This window comes from Bactrocera neohumeralis, chromosome 3 (genome assembly GCF_024586455.1).
Source record: "Bactrocera neohumeralis isolate Rockhampton chromosome 3, APGP_CSIRO_Bneo_wtdbg2-racon-allhic-juicebox.fasta_v2, whole genome shotgun sequence".
NCBI classification, from domain to species: domain Eukaryota; kingdom Metazoa; phylum Arthropoda; class Insecta; order Diptera; family Tephritidae; genus Bactrocera; species Bactrocera neohumeralis.
The window spans coordinates 49322285-49343373 of NC_065920.1; the positions used below are offsets into that span (position 1 = coordinate 49322285).

General features: G+C 33.1%; 1 protein-coding gene across 4 annotated transcripts in view; it reads right to left on the bottom strand.

The window, feature by feature from the left end:
• The window catches only part of LOC126753932 (neuronal acetylcholine receptor subunit alpha-7), a 625617-nt gene that overhangs the window by 11303 nt on the left and 593225 nt on the right, over positions 1-21089 (bottom strand). For 3 of the 4 annotated variants that reach the window (XM_050465711.1, XM_050465712.1, XM_050465713.1), the window contains 4 exons: positions 20703-20789; positions 7691-7800; positions 7287-7501; positions 7011-7184 (listed from right to left, as the gene is read on the bottom strand). In XM_050465711.1, the coding sequence (XP_050321668.1) occupies positions 7011-7184; positions 7287-7501; positions 7691-7800; positions 20703-20789 (586 nt within the window). The remainder of the gene's footprint in view (positions 1-7010; positions 7185-7286; positions 7502-7690; positions 7801-20702; positions 20790-21089) is intronic. The other variant, XM_050465710.1, reaches the window with a different exon arrangement.

Below are 21089 nucleotides of genomic sequence, written 5' to 3' on the forward strand. Positions count from 1 at the left end.
GCGTATCCGTTTATGAGATGTACTTAAATCCAGTTTTAGTGCAATGTTACAAATATGTACCATTATGTTGGTATATACAAAAATACTACGTGACTATATATCGATATGTCCATTTCTGTATGTAATATGACAGCTATATAAGTATTTGGAAAGTTGAAGTTAAGCTTTATTTTATGTTGGTGGGTCTTTTTTCTGCCTACAAAAGTAGTATTCGTTTTACAGTATATACCTCACTCTCATAATTTTATGTACGGTTGTTTGTTGTAACAACAAAGTATATTTATTAATTGAAAATTACTTAAGGGGTACTTCTTCTTCTTCTTAATTGGCGTAGACACCGCTTACGCGATTATAGCCGAGTTAACAACAGCGCGCCAGTCGTTTCTTCCTTTCGCTACGTGATATCAATATCATCGGCATACGCCAGCAGCTAGACACTCTTATAAAAGATTGTACCTGTTCGATTAAGTTCTGCAGCTCGAATTATTTTCTCCAGCAGCAGGTTGAAGAAGTCGCACTATAGGGAGTCGCTTTGTCTGAAACCTCGTTTGGTATCGAACGGCTCGGAGAGGTCCTGGCCGATCTTGACGGAGCTTTTGATGTTGCTCAACGTCAGTTTACACAGCCGTATTAGTTTTGCGGGGATACCAAATTCAGACATCGCGGCATAGAGGCAGCTCCTTTTCGTGCTGTCGAAAGCAGCTTTGAAATCGACGAAGAGGTGGTGTGTGTCGATTCTCCTTTCACGGGTCTTTTCTAAAACTTGGCGCTTGGTGAATCCAGATATTTGTTGATTGCCAGAGCATACTTAAATTATGGAGGGAACACTTTTCCAACCAGCTGAATGGCAGTAAACGCACAACGTCAGGAGAAGGCGAACCCGATTCCCCAATCGATGACGATGGAGCAGACGTTCCATTGCTCGACCATGAAGAAGTTCGAATAGCAATTACCCGTCTGAAGAACAACAAAGCAGCGAAGGCCGATGGATTACCGGCTGAGCTATTCCAACACGGCGGCGAAGAACTGATATGGAGCATGCATCAGCTTTTTTGTAGAATATGATCGGATGAAAGCATGCACGGCGAATGGAATTTAAGTGTACTCTGCCCAATCCACAAAAAGGGATACCCCAAAATCTGCGCCAACTACCGTGGGATAAGCATCCTCAACATCGCATATAAGATTTTATCGAGCGTATTGTGTGAAAGTGGCTTTAGGTCTGGAAAATCAACAACTGACCAGATATTCACCAAGCGCCAAAACTTGAAAAAGACCAATGAAAGAAGATCGACATACACCACCTCTTCGGTATCAAACGATGTTTCAGACAAGACGACTGCCTTTGGGCGACTTCTTCAATCTACTGCTGTAGAAAATTATTCGAGCTCCAGATTTGAATAGAGAAGGTAGAATATTCTTCGAGTATAAGAGCAATGATTACGCACACGAAATTTGGTTACATTAGTAACCTGTATGGAACGTTGCATAAGTGCGATCGAGATAAAATATGTGTGCCACACTCACAGAAGGACACCAGTAAAAAGAAAATACAAATATTTTACAGTTTTTCTTTGACAAGCGGTTTACAATGTGAAAAGTGTTTATAATTCTGATATATTAATGGTTTCGGCTATTTCGTTCTGATAATTTTTATGCGAAAGATGCACCTCGCTCTAGAAGGTCAATTGTCAAAAATATAGATCAAATAATCGACAAGGTTTTGCTATATGTTTGGTGGCATTGGTGGCAAATCATCTACTATGAGCTATTCACCTACACCCAAACTAGAGTTGTAATGTGAACAATTGGGCCGTTTGCAGGAAACAATCGAGAAGAATTGTATACCATCAGGAAAACGTTAGGACACAAACATTGATAGTGACACGCCAAAAACTTTGGAAGCTTGGTTAGAAGGTCCCTATGTCTCCAGCCCGGTGTGTTTGTTTCTGTCTATGGTGAATGATTTTGTTGGGAAAAATTCACCTCAAATAAACGCTTGAAAATCGACTATTCTAATGTGTCTAATAGCGACGAGGGTTTTTATGGAAGAAGCATTATGAAATTACCTAAAGAATGCCAAAAAGTTATCGAATAAAACGGATCAATCTAATTAGTCTAAATTCAACCACCAATTTAATTAAAATTTAATTAATTTCGTTTTATTAGATCTTATCTTAAACATGTAACTTTTGGTATAAGATCATGCTGCTCTCAGGCCGACCACTGATCTTTAAAAATGAGCAATCGACCAAAAAACAATAAGTTTTTTGGCTGAAACAAATTAAGTTGAACCAAGTGCTTAGGAATCATTAAAAAAAAGTTGTAAAATGTATACTTGTTTCTGTTTAAGGTTAGGTCTAACTACAAAACATGTGGATTAAAAGCAAGTAGTTTCAGTCTGTCGTATACTTTGTGAATATAAATTAAGTGATCGCTCACTAATTCATTTAAAAGACTTAAGTTAATTTAACACGTACCAACAAGTTGATAACAAGTCGTATGTGTCATGCGATATTTGCGCATTTGCAAAAGCAACTAATTTAATTGCAATCACATTTATCTTCCGTTATAAGCCATATGTACTTACATAGATATTATCTATATGCAGACTATATATGTATGTACTAACTGTATCCATGTTACCTTCAATAATTGTATATTTATGACCAATGTTCAATTATGCACCAATTACATTTATTATTACATGTTTCTTAATTAATAGTTGTCATTTGCCAGCAAGACCATGAACTACTTTTAATTTGAAATTAATTGAGATTATTAAAAGTTATTAGCCTGAGCTCAATTCAAGATAATAAGCTTTGGTTGAAGGACAACAATTAATTCAGTGGATTTCATAGGGGACTTTTGAATACTGTTGATTTGTTAGTCTCGCTTATGGATATTTTATAAATGTCAAAATTCAATGTTCGAATGCAGTTTGTCTGCATTTTATAAATGTTGGAAAAAATATGGATGGAATGCCATTTTATTTGTATTTAATGTAAGAAGATTAATTGTGAGAGTATCTTTAGGTTTTATTTGGGTTCTGCGCGCAGTTCTCATAGGTTTAGTAAAGAAGAATAGAGAAATTAAAAAAAATCAGAACAGGTGTTTTTTACACAAACCTTGATATAGATATCGGACAATATACACCATCAGATCAAATTTGACCCACACTGTCATAAATTTTTTTTTGAATTAATGAATTTTTAACAGTTGCGGACTCACATCTACGGGATCGTTGAAAATGTTGCAGAAGTGTCATGGCAAGTATTCAAAGAATGTCATGAAGTCTTCGAAACTCCTCTCATGCGATTCGCTTATCTACCTCTGTTAATGACGATAACATCGAAACAGTTAAAGAATCAGTGCCAGAATCTTTTGCAAAAAAACGAAGTCGAGTAGCAAAAGAGATGCTTGACAGTGGAACTGTGACGCGTTGTGGACTTAAGAATATGATGTCGAAATTCTCCAACAGTCCTGCGAATGGCGCTCCAAAAATTAACTGAAATCGAAAAAACCAAAAGACGTTGAAGGCCATTTCAGCCTCGGGCTTATTGCTACTGCAGGACAAATTGGATTAAGTGTCAGCATCCTTTTATGGATTTCTCTTCTTCTTCTTCTTTATCGGCGTAGACACCGCTTACGCGATTATAGCCGAGTTAACAACAGCGCGCCAGTCGTTTCTTCTTTTCGCTACATAGCGCCAACTGGATATTTCAAGCGATGCCAGGTCCTTCTTCACCTGGTCCTTCCTACGGCGTCGAATACTTTCAGAGCTGGAGTGTTTTCGTCCATTTGGACAACATTACCTAGCCAGCGTAGCCTCTGTCTTTTAATTCGCTGAACTATGTCAATGTCGTCATATATCTCATACAGCTCATCGTTCCATCGATTGCGATATTCGCCGTGGCCAACGCGCAAAGGACCATAAATCTTTCGCAGAACTTTTCTCTCGAAAACTCGCAACGTCGACTCATCAGCACATCCAAGCCTCTGCACCATATAGCAGGACGGGAATTATGAGTGACTTATAGAGTTTAGTTTTTGTTCGTCGAAAGAGGACTTTACTTCTCAATTGCCTACTCAGTCCGAATTAGCACCTGTTGGCAAGAGTTATCCTGCGTTGGATTTCAAGGCTGACATTGTTGGTGGTGTTTACACTGGTTCCAAGATAGATGAAATTATCTACAACTTCGAAGTTATGACTGTCAACAGTGACGTCAGGGCCAAGTCGCGGGTGCGACGACTGTTTGTTTGGTGAGAGGAGATATTTCGTCTTGCCCCCGTTCACTGCCAGACCCATTTGCTTTGCTTCCTTGTCCAGTCTGGAGAAAGCAGAACTAACGGCGCGGGTGTTGAGGCCGATGATATTCCCGTTCCTGACGGAGCTTTTGGTGTTGCTCAACGTCAGTTTACGGGCTTAGGAATATATTTTGCAGGCGTTACAATATATTTGTTTTAAAATATTTCAAAATGTATTTTTTCTTGTCATTCCGTGTAAAATATGGTCAGATTATCAAAATGATCACGATGATGAGACTACATGTCCATTAATTTTTTCGTCTTTTTTTCGTCTGGGCGTTCAAACGAAAGCTTGAGTAAATGTTTACAGGGTTTGTCCGGAAAGTAGGAGGTCTGAGTCGATTTAAAAAAACGTATTGAAGTAATCGTTACAATTCTTTAAAAACTTTTAAAACAGGCTCCTTCTTTATCGATACAACGCTGCCAGCGCGATTTTCAAGGAAGGCATTCTCCGGAATAACCTTGAGAGCCGAGGTGCATGCTGCTTGGATCCCCTCTGCCGACGGTTGCCACTCGGAAGATTGCCTTTTTGTCTCGGGATCATACTCAAAGATCCATCACTCGTCACCTGTCATTATGTTATTCAAAATTTGGGGGTCACTTTCAAGTTTTCGCGCACGAGTCACATTGTCGGTGTTTGTCAAAGTCGCAGGTCTCCCAGCACGTCGTGCGAAAATTTTTGTCCTGACTCTCCAGGTGCTCGGAGACAACTGACCAGCCGCTCGTTCGTTAGCTAGGAGCGCCCACTACTGAATCCAGTCGATGTGCACATGCTTCGAAGTATCAGTCCTATTACTTTCCGGAAAAACCCTATAAGTTTGTATTATACCTAAGGTTTCTTTGTCACTCTGAGGAAGTTAATATTACATACATATGTATGTGGCGTAATCAGAGTACTGCGTCAACCGAAAATATAAAAAATATTTATAATTGGAAAATATATACAAATAAATATGAAAAAAGGTAAAATGAAACAAGTAAGGAAGGGCTAAGTTCAGGTGCAACCGAATATTTTATACTCTTGCAACTAGCAAGAATCAAAACCAGGGAAATACTTCAAGGTGTAAAACCAATCATATAGAGTAAAGTCAGCCGGATGTTCGAAAATCCTGATATTAGTTATATAGGGGCTAAGCCAAGTTTTCGCTCAAATTTATTTATTTTAAGCACAAAGATACACTATGATGACTAAAACAGGCTCTCTTATTTTCATTGCGATAACTCATATATTGGCCGATATATGCGATACAAAGTCACACGGAAGGTTGAAAATCTTTATATTAAGTATATGGGGGATAAGGGAAGTATTGGTCCGATTCAACCCATTTTTGACATAAAGACATATCATATAAGAGAAGGTCTCTCCCATAATTTCAATTATATATATCACTCATTGACCGACATTTTCGACCAAAAGTCAATTATAGGTACCGGTGTCTAAGTATCCGGTACCTAGGGGCTTGAACAGTTTTTATTGGATTTAAACAGTTTTTGATCACAAGGTGGCACACACTAAAGACATTATTCGTGCAAAGTGTTATACCGTTATATTAATTGCTTCTTGATTTCTGTACTGGAAACTGAACAAATCAAGTGGAATTTAAAATTGTGCTATATGGGAAGTAGGCGTGGTTGTTATCCGATTTCGTTCATTTTCACAACGTGGCATAAGAACGTAAAAAAATATCACGTACTAAATTTTGTCGAAATCGGTTGGTCGGATCCCGAGATATGATATTTCACTAAAAAGTGGGCGGCGCCACGCCCATCGTCCAATCAATTTTCTGGGTGGTAAAATTTAATGCCTCTGGCGTATTTAGTTATTGATTTATCGTGCGTTAAGTAGTTTCTAACAGTACCGTTATATGGGGAGTGAGCGGGGTTATCCTCCGATTTCATCCATTTTCTCACTCTCGATAAGAACCCTTATAAGATTTGTACTCAGCAAATTTGGATGCTGTAGCTTAATTGGTTTAGGAGATAAGTACTTTAAACTTCTTAGAGAGCGGGGCCACACCCAAAAAATTTTACCTACAAGTGCCCCTTGGTACTGTTATTCTCTGTACCAAATTACAGCTTTATATCATAATTTAGTGCTCAGTTATGGCGCTTTATAGGTTTTCGGTTAATGGCGATTTGTAGGCGTGGGAGTGTTTCGATTACGCCCTTATGCGAACTCGAAATTGTTTTTCTACTAAGGAATCCACATAACAAGTTTCATCGATGCACGCACGGCCGGATGGACAGACAGACAACCGGATTTCAACTTTTCTCGTTATCCTGATCTTTTATATACACATAAGCTCTTCTCTTCTCATCTTTCTCGTTTAGTTTTAGATGATACGTACAACCGTTAGGTGAAGAAAACTATAATACTCTGTAGCAACTGGTTGCAATAGTATAAAAAGATACACTACTCTATATTCATTGATCTTGAAGAGAGGAAGGTTTGGATTTATCCAAAAATTGTAAAGTCCTTTTAGGTTAAATTTTTCTCCGTAAAGCTTTAGAAAAAGCGTTTTTTTTTTGTTTCTCGAGAATTGACATCAGTTTGTGGAAGTTTATCAAGTTTTAAGTAAATTAAATTGTCTGCAAATTCATTAAGAATAAATTTTAGATAATTTTAAACCCAAGGATAAATTGTAAATCTTTCTAGACCGAAGATAATTTCATTAAAACCAAAAAAAAAAATTACTACTCACCTATCCACAACCATTGCCGCGAATTTCCAATCGCTTATTAATTCCGCCTCATCATCGGATTTACGCATACGTGATGTTATGAATTGTAATTCTTTAAGAATCAAATGTAAATCTTTATGATTGCAACCTATTGTATTATGATGCTCCTCCACCGTTGTGGGGCGACCGAAGCTTCTGTAAATTGCAACAAGATATTTAAACACAAATAAATTGAAAGTGGGACTATTTCGCTAGCAGCTTTTCAAAGAACACTCGTGTGTCTTTCCCAGTACTTACGCTGATGAACCGATCGCCGTTTGTGAACCGGAGATCGTATGCCGGAAATCATCATCGATATCCAGCACATTGGCCAGTAGTGATTTGGAAGAACGTTCCTTTAATTCCAATTCTTTCATGCGATTGCTTAGTAGAATTGTTTTTCGTGTGATTTTTCGGCCCGGACGACCCATACGTAAAATCCATGGCAGCCATTGCAGGAAAACGGATTTAATCTAATGATGAATGAATGGTGGAGTACATGTTAACATATTATTTTATTAAGCTTAATGAACAGAATATCTTAAAGAATTACAAATTAAAAAAGTTACACTCAAAGCTTTTCAGCTTTTAAACGTATGCGAAGCTTTCACTAAACAACTATGAGCTTTCACGCATTGCCTTTGTCGCTATTCCCTACTTACCCAAGGCGGCATTTCGTGTATATCCGCCGTGCGATGATGATAGTTGAGCACAACAACCGTCAGCACCACCGATGATGCCACCATAAACATGATGCAATTGAAGTAGGTGCCTGTGCGTAATGTGCGCGTATTATTGACGTTTTGCGAAATACATAGAAATATATTTCATTTAAAGAAAAAATTATAAATGAAAAGTGAAGAAAAAATATTAGTTATTGTTTTTAAAAGCTTTAATTAGATATACTATTTATTACAATTTATTTATACTATATACATAATTTATTTTTTTATAAAATATTTTTAGTGTAGTTATTTTTATAATAATATATTTTAATGTGTAAATGTTTAAATAAGCTTTATAGCTTGTTTAATAAGTTAATTAATGATTAGACAGACTAATGAGTTGCTACGAGTATAAAGCGTATTTCAGCGTAGTAATGTGTAGTTGAACTTGAAGCGTTTTGGATGCAATGATATTGTGGGTTAGTAGAGACATGCTTATACATACATATGTACATATGTTTGGTGTAAAGCCTTAAGGTAGTATGCATGCAGCTCTAATTTATTTACAATTATATACGATTTTGTTTAGCGCTAAAATAAGGCATGACATGCAATGGATGCAAAATATTTTAAATAAATATGTATAAAAGTATAAGTTTCATCATTTATAATATTTTTTTTTCATTGAGTTATAAAATTCATAAGAAATAAAAATTTTTTTCCAAAAATAATCAAACTTTAATCATATCTTTTAAACGTTTTGAGCAAAAAAAATCATAATATACCTTTTTTTTTAGAGCATTCAATTTCCTACAAGGAACAAATATTTTTTCAAGTAGTTAAATTTAGATATACATTTTTCTATCTGATAATAAGAAAAAAATAGAAAACTGTATGTAGTAGGACCTTCCCGTTACAATTAAAAACTCATGTTTGGAGAGGCTTTCTTAGAGGTGTCTAGGGACCTATTTTTCTGAGTACCAAACGAAACAAAACAAAATTTTTTTTTGAATCATGTGCATACTGCTCGGAAGGTTCCATAGCAGGTTTGGAGATGGCAGAGATGCCAAAATTATATACATATATACTATGATGAAATTCATACTAAAAAGTTTAAAACGAAAAACTCCTAAAATACGTATTGTTGAATAATTCCTTCATGCCATATCTACGGCAATAAACTTTCGAACGTTTCTGGAAGCTTTTCATTGCAGAATACAGAAATGACAAAATTTTATGAAATTCTATGACCTCAACCTAACATAACCTAACTTTAACCTATAAAGGCAAAAAGCCTAAGGAACCCAACACCACATATCCGTCTCACAAAAAGTATTCAGTGAAAGTCATGAAGTCATCGAAAACTCGTTCAGCCACCTTTGTGAATGACGATAACATCGAACAAGTTGAAAAAACATTGAAAATCGTCAGGTTGCAGAGATAGAATTGACTAAAGACATTTTGGTTAATATTTTGGGTATGTAGAGTGATTTTTCTAGACCTGAATCTTTTGCAAAAACAACGTCAGGTTGAGGTCGCAAAAATATGCTTGACAACATAGCTGAGGACTCTACATTCATCAAATACCTCATTAATGGTGAGAAGACATGGGTTTATGAATATGACTATGAAACTGTTCCACAATCTAGCGAATGGTCGACTCTGGAAAAAAAGCAACATACGCTGAAAGCACTGCATGCCAACCCAACCGAGGCTTATATACTTAAATTCGATCAGATGGCCAACCCAACCGAGGCTTATATACTTAAATTCGATCAGATGGTAAGTACTTTCATCGCTTAATCTTAATAAGACGATTTTTTTTAGTATTGTCTTAGTCGTTTGAGACTCGATGCTTAAGAAACTAGCATACATGATCTCTCTTTTAAAGGGTTGTAAGAGGATTTGGATAAACGAGCAAACGTTATTTGACTATCAATGACGATTTAAAATAGTTGAGAAAATTGTAACCTAGTAAGGGTAGTAGACCTCAAAGTCAAGAGTAGAGTTGAATCTTATGATGATAAACTTTGTCTAAGTAGTCACACATTATCATCACAGCTCTAAGTTCACGTCCATTATAAATCGAAATATTTTATCGATACAACGCTCAATATTTACACTACGCATATTTTAATATAAACAGCACCTGGATGCGGTAAAGCGGCAAGTTCAATATTCCTCCATTAATATCTCAGCCTTAGACCAATCACCCACACTGGCTAAAAGCATCGGATTAATGAAACCAAAACAAGGAAAGGTTTAGCTTAGCCGCTCAATCATATGAGAAGGTGCAACCTTGTGAGGCTCTATGCGAGAGAGGAGAAACAAGAGAAAAATTGGTGTAAAAAGGCGGACAGACTTTGCGGCGTCTAAAGTATAGCTCGAGTGTAGTTTATTGTAAACCGAACTTGGCTGCACATAGTATCTCGAATTGCTGCCAAATTGCGAAAAGAAGAAACGGCTGGCGCGCGGTTGTAAACTCGGCTATAACCGCGTAAACGGTGTCTGCGCCAATAAAGAAGAAGATGTCAGCTATTCTATGTGACGTTTGCGTGACATTTTATATCATATGACTAATTAAGCTTCCCAACGAAGTGATTATTATTAATAAATTAAAAAAAAAAATTTAACAAAAAATTAGTTGTTGGTAAATTACTAAATTAAAAGGTGAATAAAAATGTATATTTGTATCTACATCTACAATTTTAATATTTTAGACATTTTATTTTTAGTAAGTGCGAAAGCTACTACATGCAACTCTGTATCAATGCACATTTTTAAAACAACATGCACATGTTAGAGAAATTCGTAAGAAATAAATTAAACAATATTATTAAAATATGTAGTAAAAAATTAAAAAAAAAATTTCACAAAAAAATCTGAAATTCAAAAAATGACAAACAGGTTCTGCAAAATTAATGATACAGGCGCTTGTAGTTTTGTAAGCAAAATATTTTAAGCAGACAAAATTATTATTAGTTTCTAAAAGTTTTATTTAGCAATCGCAATTCTCAAAAAATGTTTGAGTTACATATACATATTATATTGTAAGTTATGGCAGCATTTTTAAGATGAAATTGCAAAAATTGAACCTTAAAATTATTATTTATGAAAATAGTTTTCTAAACCAAACTAAAGTGTTGTTAAAAGAGGCGCAAAACTACAGTGAAACTTTTCATAAAACTGCTATGCAAAGCTTATAAATTGTTTTCAATCATGATATTGTTTTTTTTTATTGTTTGTTTTAAAATACAACGGTTTAATTTTTTTTTTTTACTTGTTAAAGAAGTTTAAAGGAATTATATTTTACTTTTTAATTTATTTAAATTAATTGAATTATTTATTTTTAATTATGTTTTCCAAACTCTATACTACATAGTATTTACTATCGTTATATAGAAAAGAGTCATATTTGATACTTGGAAGCGAGGAACTTTACACAATCACTTTATTACGCATGTCGCATTCGGCGTGTTAAGCTTGCTAATTGTCACAAATACTTAGCTGAACAAGTGAGTGGTGTAACCGTGTATGCCAGTGAGCTTTCTGTAAGCTTTTTAGCGCTATGCAACAGTATGTACGATAAAATGCAACACTGAATGAACTAACGAAGTGCGTTTACTTTACTACATGACTGTAATTACATATAAACACTGTGTGGTGTCAACATATTGCGCTGGTGTTTTGCAATTGCAAAGCTTTATTTATTAACCGCCCTGGTGGCCTGGTTGATTTATGAATATTTAAATGTTTTATTTAAATTTATTTACTTATTAAATGTAGCATTTGTGTAACATTTGTTTTACACGTTCATTATATATTGTTGTAATTGTTTAATATTTATTTACTTTGATTATTTGTTCAACTTGAATTGCAATTTAAATGCTAGTGCTTCGGATTCGCAATATTATGTACATAATTCCAACAAACAGTTAGCTATGGTAAAAAATAAGCATTTAAAAATATTTTTTTGGGTAAAATTTTATGCTCTGCCATAAAACCATAAATAAATTCATAGATTTTTCGAAATTGGCAAAACTGTCTGTAATAACACAGCTCATCGAGTTTTAAATAAAGCATTCAGGTTGCGTTCAAATGTCAATATCACTGCTACTGAAATTTATTGTCACTTCAAAAATGTTAAAAAAATTGTATTCACTACTATAAAATAAATATGTTATAACAATAATAATAACTAACAGATTTTGCCGCTATAAATAATAATACTCTTAATAAATCCTTTAGCTTCTCAGAATGTCTATTAGAACCATTGCTTTCAGCTCAATCTTAATTTCTTAGAGTAATTTTTAAGTTCTCTAAAGCGGTTAAGATGGCTAATTACTACAAATTTGAGACTAATTTGAGATAACTTCAACAGAAAAACTAAGAAAAAAACATTAACTTCGGCTGTTTTGAACAATTATCAATGTTCCATTTCGTGAAAATAGCTTGCCAAATAAAAAAGTTTTCCATACAAGAACTTGGGCTTGATGAACGATCATATGGTGGCTATATGCATGGTAATCGATGTTGTCGGTACAGTTCCCTTGGGGCGAAAAAATACAAAATTTACGATTGGTATCTCAAAAACTGAGAACTAGTTCGTGTATATATAGACGGACAAGGTTAAATCCACTGAGCTCGTCACGATGGCTCTTACAAGTCATGTGATCGTGGTGTCATCTATATTTTGTTGAAGTTTTACTGATTAGTATCAATTCGCGTCTTTGCTATTGACGGTTATGCCTTCGTTTCTGTTATTATCGAAAGAATCAGACTAACTGATTAACCAAAAACATAACGCATTGCTTAGGATGATTTTTTGGTCACCACATTCGAAGTCAAATCGGTAGTTTGGCTATACCATGGTTTGTGGTTAATCCTTAGCAAAGTTGCTTCAAATTGCTATTACCATACGACAACGTCAAGCGATCGTGGTCATATCGCGGTGCGGCGGTTCAAACTGGGACAAGCCACGCTTGACGGTCGGAAAAGTTTTGCTTTTAGTTTGGGTGGATTGGCAGAGAGCAGCTGCCCTACTGACAATGCTTTAAATGCGGATCTGTAATGTCCACAATTGATGGGTTAAGGCTGATCCACTTCACCGGTGCCCGAAATATGGTTATCTGTAGTACTAGATTTCAGCATAGGGAAACTCAGCAAGCTACCTGACAGTCTCAGGATCGAAAAGAAGATCGATCATATTGTGATAGACGGAAGACACGAGCTTTAGACGTACGTACTGAACGTACGCTCCGAGGTCTTAACATCGACTCGGGCTACTATCTTGTTGCAGCCAAGATATCCGCCTCTGTGAATCAAAAAACACAAAGAAGGTTCGACTTCGAGAAGCAACTCTGCACTCCTGGTCTCTGAAAGCACTCGGCAACAACTCGGTATAAGGGAACTGTGGGACTTGATGTGATAGATACCTAGAATCGCTGAGGGAAGCGAGACTCATTTGCAGACAAAAAAAGAGAGAGACCGAAATGCGTGAGTACGAAGAGCTTGACAAGTTGCTCAAAAATTCTAGGAAAAGATCCACCGCCTAACAAAAGGATTCAAGACCGGAGCACACTCTTGTAGAACCCCCAGACGTGATCTAGTGACTGATGCTCAGAGCATACTAAAGTTATGGAGGGAATACTTCTCCAGCCTGCTGAATGGCAGTGAATCCGATTCATCAATCAATGCCGATGGAGCGGACGGTCTATTGCCCGATCATGAAGAAGTTCGAATAGTAATCACCCATTTGAAGAACAACAAGGCAAGTCGCGGGCCGATGGATTGCCGGCCGAGCTATTCAAATAAAGCGGCGAAGAACTGACAGGAAACATGATTCAGCTTCTTTGTAGAATATGGTCGGACGAAAGTATGCCCAATGATTGGAATTTAAGTGTGCTCTGCCAAATCCACAAAAAGGGAAACACCATATATAAGGAGCTATCGAGCGTACTGTGTGAGAGATTAAAGCCCACCGTCAATAAATTGATTGGACCTTATCAGTGTGGCTTTAAACCAGAAGCAAGTGACCAGATATTCACCATGCGCTAAATCTTGGAAAAGACACGTGAAATGAGAATCGACACGCATTATCTCTTTGTCGATTTCAAAGCTGCTTTTGAGAGCAGGTAAAAACCTCTTCCAGCGATGGTGAGTACTTTTACTCTGTTGTAATTTGGGTACTAAATTATTAGTTTTGTCACTGTCTTTTGAAATAATTTGTCCAGATATTAGTGACCTTGTATGTCTTTTGTTAGATCATGCGACCCTTGCCTGTAATAATTTCAAGATATTCACCGTTAGAAGATCTTATGATTCATATGCTTTTAATGAAGTTGAACTAATAATAAATAATCATAATTTTTTCGTAATGCTTGCGATTACTTCTTTTACTTTTTTACCTTTTAGTTAATATAGGTTTTTTCTTGCAAATAGATTCATATCAAAATTGTTGTGTACATATGTCTCACTTGTAACAAATAAAAAAATTAATGAAAATAATTTTTTATTTTGTGGTGAAATTAATTAATAACTAAATTTATTTTATGTGTGGAAAAAGCACCGACTTTTTATAAAAAGCACCTAAAGCGTTGGGTTTACTTGGTTTTACAATTGGGGATTGCAATGTCAAGCAGGTTCCAAGTATAGCGAAGAGTGTGAGCGAAGACGTGAGCGTGAAGTGAGCATGCGCGTAGTATTAATCAACACAAAAGCCGTAATTAAGTTTTACTCAACTAATATCTATATTTTTTTATAAGAATTTTTTATTTGAAAATAAATGCCAAATCTATTTAAAAGCTTCGTGTTTAAATCTTCAGAATGGGGTTGTCATTAAAGATTTCTTTTAATGCAGGCAGTAGATGAAATTTCAAACAGTCGTAATAGTGCTACTTTGAGTGTTGTAAATCGCTTAAAGAATACTTATCGAATGCAAACTGCCAAAGAGTGTTCGTTTATCGTTTTAGCTGAGAAAAGGTGTTTTCAAGAAATATTTAATTTTCTTCATTATTTATACTGCAAATATAAAAATCTTTTGTTAAGTTGTATATATCTTTACTAAGTTTTAATTTTTTCAATGCCTTAGTGTGCAATTTCAAATAATTTAAGTTTATCAATTTTAGACTCTACCTAACAGCGGCACGGCCTCGCTCGTCTTTGTTATGACATTACCAACCAATAGAGAGAAAACTGTTTGTGAGAGCAGAATTGTAACACCTGTAAAAAATTTACATAAAATAAAGTTTACAAATTAAAAATAATTTATATTATTTCAAAGAAAAATAACGTTTTCGGTGATCTTATTTTTGAAGAAACGCAGCTGAGCGTCTCAAGCAACGCGTATAATCAAACGTTGAGTAAAGCAGTCGTGAAAGCGAAAAGCAGAGAAACGAGGGCGAAAAAATCATATGATTCAATATGACAAATCAGCTGTTGAGCTGAGGGTGTTTTAGTAATTCATTTTTAGTACTTTTTGTGTTAAAAATATATCATAAATGAGGTTAAGATTTTTCTGAAATCCCTGAAGGCAAGAGAATGATAGGTTAAATTATGGTAACTGTTGCCATTCTTAAGTTCTCATTGGTATTTCGTTAACCTCTAAGTGCATAATGGGTGTTTTATTTGAAATTGGGTTCATATAATAAAGAGGTAAGGAAGAAAAATAATCAGAAAAGAGTATATTTTAAATTTTAAGAAAAGAGCGGGGGGTGCTTAATTAACTAAATATAAAGTATTTAAATTCGCTGCACTCAAAATAAAAAAAGGTTAGTTATTGTATTATAAACAGAATTGGTTTAATGTGTTTGAATTATATAATATTATAAACATTTAATTCGGTAAACGCTTTTATTTTGTAATATTTTAGTTATTTTAATTTTTTTCAGTGTATACGCCATTTTAAATAAAGTAAAAAGCATGAGAATATGTTAAAAACTGAGTTGAAAAAGTGAGAGAATTTATTTCCATACAAGGAGAGTGGTTGAGAAAGACATATAGCTAGATAGATAGAGAGAGAAAGAGCTACAAGATAATGATATACATATGTTAGCAGAGAGGAAATATAAATAAAAAAAATTAAATTATTGATGATCCCGTGAGCTTTTTTTAAGATTTTTCGATTGAAATCAAACATTCTAAGTTATTAAGAGTTATATAGTAGACTAGCAATTGGTCAGTTTCTAGAAGATGTAATAAATGGTCAACATTTTTTTTTTGATTGTTGTAGCACCTATTAGATAAGGAATCTGCTATTATAGCTAGTAATGAATTTACCATATATTATGTAATTTTATGGAAAGAGCATTGCAGAATTTTAATTATGTTCCGCTAAATTGTTTTGGAGGGGCATCAGGCAGTTTAATGTCCTCTGAACGTTTAAGATAGCTTACTTGGACTTAAATCTTTAAGTTTTCATATCTGAACTTAGAACAAATTTCATTGCAGGCGTTCATTTAATGGTACTTGATCATTGTAAATGAAATGGAGTAATATTTGCGATATTTTCGAATTGCTTCTGCTAAATATGTATATGAATTAATCAACGGTTATTTAAGCGTTGAGAATGTGTTTATTTGCATTTGAGAAACACGTGCGTCTCCATGCATTATTCTCTCAATTATAAATGTGTGTGAGAAACTGCTGACCAATAGGAAGGCGGAATTGCTCTTTTTACACTGCAGAGTATTGAGTGAATTATGATACCAATAAGAGAACACGAAAGATATAAGAAATTAAAAAAGGTTAAATGCTTGTGTTTTTAGAGTGTTGAATTCTTATTATATTAATATTAGAAATTAATGATATTTTTGATATGAACCTTTTTGTGTTGAACTTTATCAATAAATTTTGTATCAGCTTTGCAAAAATATTTATTTAAACTTGGAAGTAATCGCAACATTTTAATAATTACTGCACCTTAGCGTTAAGAAAATAATAAGTTTGCTAAAATATTTTAAGAAACACATATTTTTTAAAGTCGACAATTAAATAATATTATATGTAATATACTACATATATATAGTGTATAATAATTTCATTTGAAATGCCGACAAAAGTTTTACTGACTATAGTTTCATAAAAAAGTGAGTTATTAAATTAGTAAATATTTAAAAAATAATTTTAAGATTCATTTTATTAAAAAACACTTATTTTAGCATAATATGAATAGTATATATTTATATAAAAGACATTGAAGATACAATTACTAATATACATATATTACAAAGACCCAGTTAAAAAACCCAATAGTGCAAGTTTATAAAAAAATTGTTAATTACTTTTATTAATACTTTTCTGATAATGAAATGATATTTTTTTTTTAAATTGCTTGAAATTAGTATTGACTTTCTGATAAATGCTGAAAATATTTCTATTACTTATTTAAACATACTTAAAATCATTTTCTCAGTTTAAATTATATTTTAATAACAAAGAATGCTTTCAAAAAAGGTTCGCTATCAAAAAATATCATTCCATAAAAGGGTCAGGCTTTAGCGACTTAAAAACGATAGTGAATATGAATTATTAGTTATTGGCAAAATCGAATAATATATAGATATATTTATGATTAAAGTAAATGTAAAATATTTGTTAATTTATATTAATAAATTGTTGAAAAAAATAAATAGACACACAATGTGAACGATACAAATGACATGACATATGAACGATATAAAGAAGCAATATGATTGGTTACAAAATGTGAGCGGAATATTGAGTGGTTAGTAAGAGCAAATGAGTAATTGGAAATTTGAGTAAAAGTGCATTGTGCTAGAAATGAAATAGGCGTGCGAAAGAAGGATAGCAGCAGAGACATAGAATTGGTTTCAGGCACAGAAAGAGCAAATAGAAGATAGAGATAGTTTAGAGAGATAGACATAGAGCACAGAGATAGATATAGAATAAACAGGTAGATAATGGGAAGTAGTGTTGGAGACAGTTGAAGAGAAATAGTTTTACAAATTAAACATATAGTCGAGTGAGCAAGAGCAGGCTCTAAAGTAGATAGACTTGAAGTTGAAAAAAATGAAAAAGCTAAACAAACAGCGAAACTACTTGAGTATTAAAAGAGCTAAATCGGAATGTTAGTGAATGAAAGTTTTTAGTTGGAAATTATTACTAAGTAGTCAATATATATAATATATGTACATACTTATAGGAAATAAATTAAGAGTTAGCTGTTTAAGTTCACAAGGTGATTCCCAAGTTAACTTGTATTTGAAATCTGTCTCATAAGTATCTTTTGTAATACGGGGAAACTTGAAGATGTATGTAGAAAAGAAATTTTGTAGAATTTTTGGAATTCGGTTTTTAATGAAGTTTTTGTTGTTTGGAAAATGCAAAGTTGTGGTTTGGAGGTTTTCAGAAATTACATTACATTATAGATATTATTAAATTTGAACATATCCTACGCGCTAAACAATATTACTGTTATATAGTAGAGTTATTAAACCAAAATATAAATTTTAATATTCACAGATTGACCGGGTCTTTGATAAATTTGTGATTTACTTATATTAAAATTTTAATATTTTAAATTTTAATATTTTACAGACGGGCCGAGTTTTTTGGAGTTAGGAAAAGCTTTAAAATTTAATAAAGTGAAAGGTTATCTTCGTTAGATATTATATGGCGCGGTTAAGTAGGGAACTTTAAGGTACTATTTTTTAGAAGCAAGTGTATGCGCACCTTGTATTAGACTTCTAAACTCTAAAAATGCTTTTATGGCAGGATTTAAAATGCATTAAAAGTGTATACGAAAATTGGGATCTTTTTTTGACATAATTTCGAGCTTTTTCTAACTTTTTGAATTGAAAATTCTTCTTAAGCAATCACCATATTTTTTATAATTTTCGAATATATTAAACAAATTTTAATTGCAAAGTAACAATGGAAGCTCTTAAGTGAAAGCTCCTCAAAATCCACCTAATAATGTAAGCTCTGAAGGAAAAATGATTTATGTTGTAATTAAAATTATTTCTGAGTTTTAAATAAAACCAAAACTGATACCAAAAAATTTACGAAAGCTCTTCAAAGTCCAACTAATAATGAAAGCTCTGAAGTGAAGATGATTTATTTTCTAATTCAAATTAATTCTGACACCAAAAATACTATGAAAGTTCTACAATTTTTTTTTTTTTAATTTTACCGTAATGTGAGGTAAACGACAGTAATGAAGTTTCAATAAATCTTGTTTCTGTTTTTGTTCCTAAAAATGCTCAATTTAAAAACGTTTAATATATAGTAAGTATTAAGCAATTAAAAAGCTGCTTGAAGCAATGAAAGCTCTTTAGTTATAACTTTTAAGTGTAAGCTTTAAACAACTGTTAATCTTTCTTATGCGCATTCTAATATAATTTTTTGCACGTGAAAGCTCTTAATTCCACAACTTTGATTTGAGATTTTTATTATTGAAGCATGAAAGTTTTTGAAAATACTATGTAACTCTTCTTAAATGGTTATTTCGCTTTGGAGGGTTAACAGAAAAATAGATAACGATAGCATTTAAAGTAAATGGGCGTTTAAATATGAGTTATAGAACTGGGTTAAAAATTTATGTGCCTGTTACAAAATATTTGGGTGATTTGATATCTATATATTTGTTGAGTCTGCTTATAGGAGGGTTATTTTAGTTTAGCTGTTGAGAAGTTGGAACTTTTTGGTACTAATGGAGTGGGTTTCTTGCAAGACATTTGCAATCATTTTGAACATTTTTGATAGTGCAAAGGACATGTTTGGCATCTGTGACAGCTTTTAAAAGCCTTAAAAAACACATTTGTTTTTTTTTTTTTTTTTTATGTAACATAATAAATAAATTTTTTATAGGTTAGGGGTATAAATAACATACATGTATCAGAACTGTGCACGAGGGATTTTGGGTTTTTCAGTTTGTATATAAATACAAGTTTGAAGTTTTTTGTGCATAGGTTGATAGGTTGGTTGGAAGTTTTCGTTCATTCAAATAAAGTTGGTAACCTTCTAAATTTATTTGTACATACATTATTTAGGCTTATTTCGACATACATGGCAACCCTATTATTTTATTTGAGGTGGTATATTACGTAAGAATATTTTTTCCGTATTGTTATACGAAGTTATTTATGTTTGAGAGACTACAGGGTGAAACGGAATTTTTTGTGTTTTTTACGAAATGATTTATATTTGGGAGGCTACAGGGTGAAATGATATGAGTATCTCGAAAGAATATGTAAACATTTTTAATTTTTTTTTAATATTAAATATTATATTTCTGCCTGTGGGCTCAAGATTAATAGATTAATTAGGGTCAGCAGTATATTGAGGGACTAAAGCTCTTGCAACTTTTACGAAAGCTCCTATATTTTGGTTGGCAGTATTTAAAAAAAGCAAACGCAACAAATAACCGCAGCTAAAAGAAAATGTTTTAAAACAAAACATTTACATTTAATTTTAATTTTTTATTACTATTTTTTTTTTGGTTTATTACTTGAAGCTAAACACAGTTTAATGTTTTTTAATTAATTTTGTTTAAGCTGACAATGATTAGTCGTAATAATTTAGCAGTTGATAGTACATAGTTGTAAAAAAAAAAATAGTAGCAGCGATAGTAGTAGTAATAGTAGTAGTAGAGTGGTGGATAGTAGCGATAGTACGAGTATGTTTAGTAGACAAAAACGAACGAACATTGAAATTATTTTGGCACAAATCGTATTTTTTGATTATTTAGATAATTGAAATGCCATTTAGTTATTTTGTTGGGTTGTTTTTGTTTTCGTTACTGGTTTAAGTTTAGTAATATAAGGTAATAACAACAACAATAACAATAAGTTATAATTTGCGGTAATTGGAAAATGTATTTGAAATTGTTTTGGTAATTGTTTTTTTTTTATTTAATTACTTGTATAAGTAAATAAATTTTTGTAATACGTTTTGTTTTTGTTTTATATTTTTTTAAATATTTTTATATTTGTTAACTATTTACGATAAAAAATGTGAAAAAATTTGCATTTTTAAATGCAATCGCTACCTAACAAGGGGATTGCATCAGATACTTGGGGCAATGTCTCAGCTACAAGGTTGAGAAACACTGTGAGCGATAGAAGAATTGTAACTCCTGTAACAGAAAAAACAAAGATATTGTAGACAAAAAAAGAAGAAGAAAAATATTTTGAACAAACAATAAAGTATACGAGTAGTAAGTAGTATTAAGTAGTAAGTAATTTAAAAAAATATCAAGTTATGTTATGTTAAATTGTGGCGCAAAGCTTGGTTTTCAATTTTTCATTTTTTTTTGCTTTTCACTTTTTTCATAAATAATATTTGCTTTTGCATAAATATTATTTGAATTTGCGCAACATTTGCTTTTCACTGATTTTCATATCAAACTTTGTTTTGTTTTGTTGTTTACTTAATT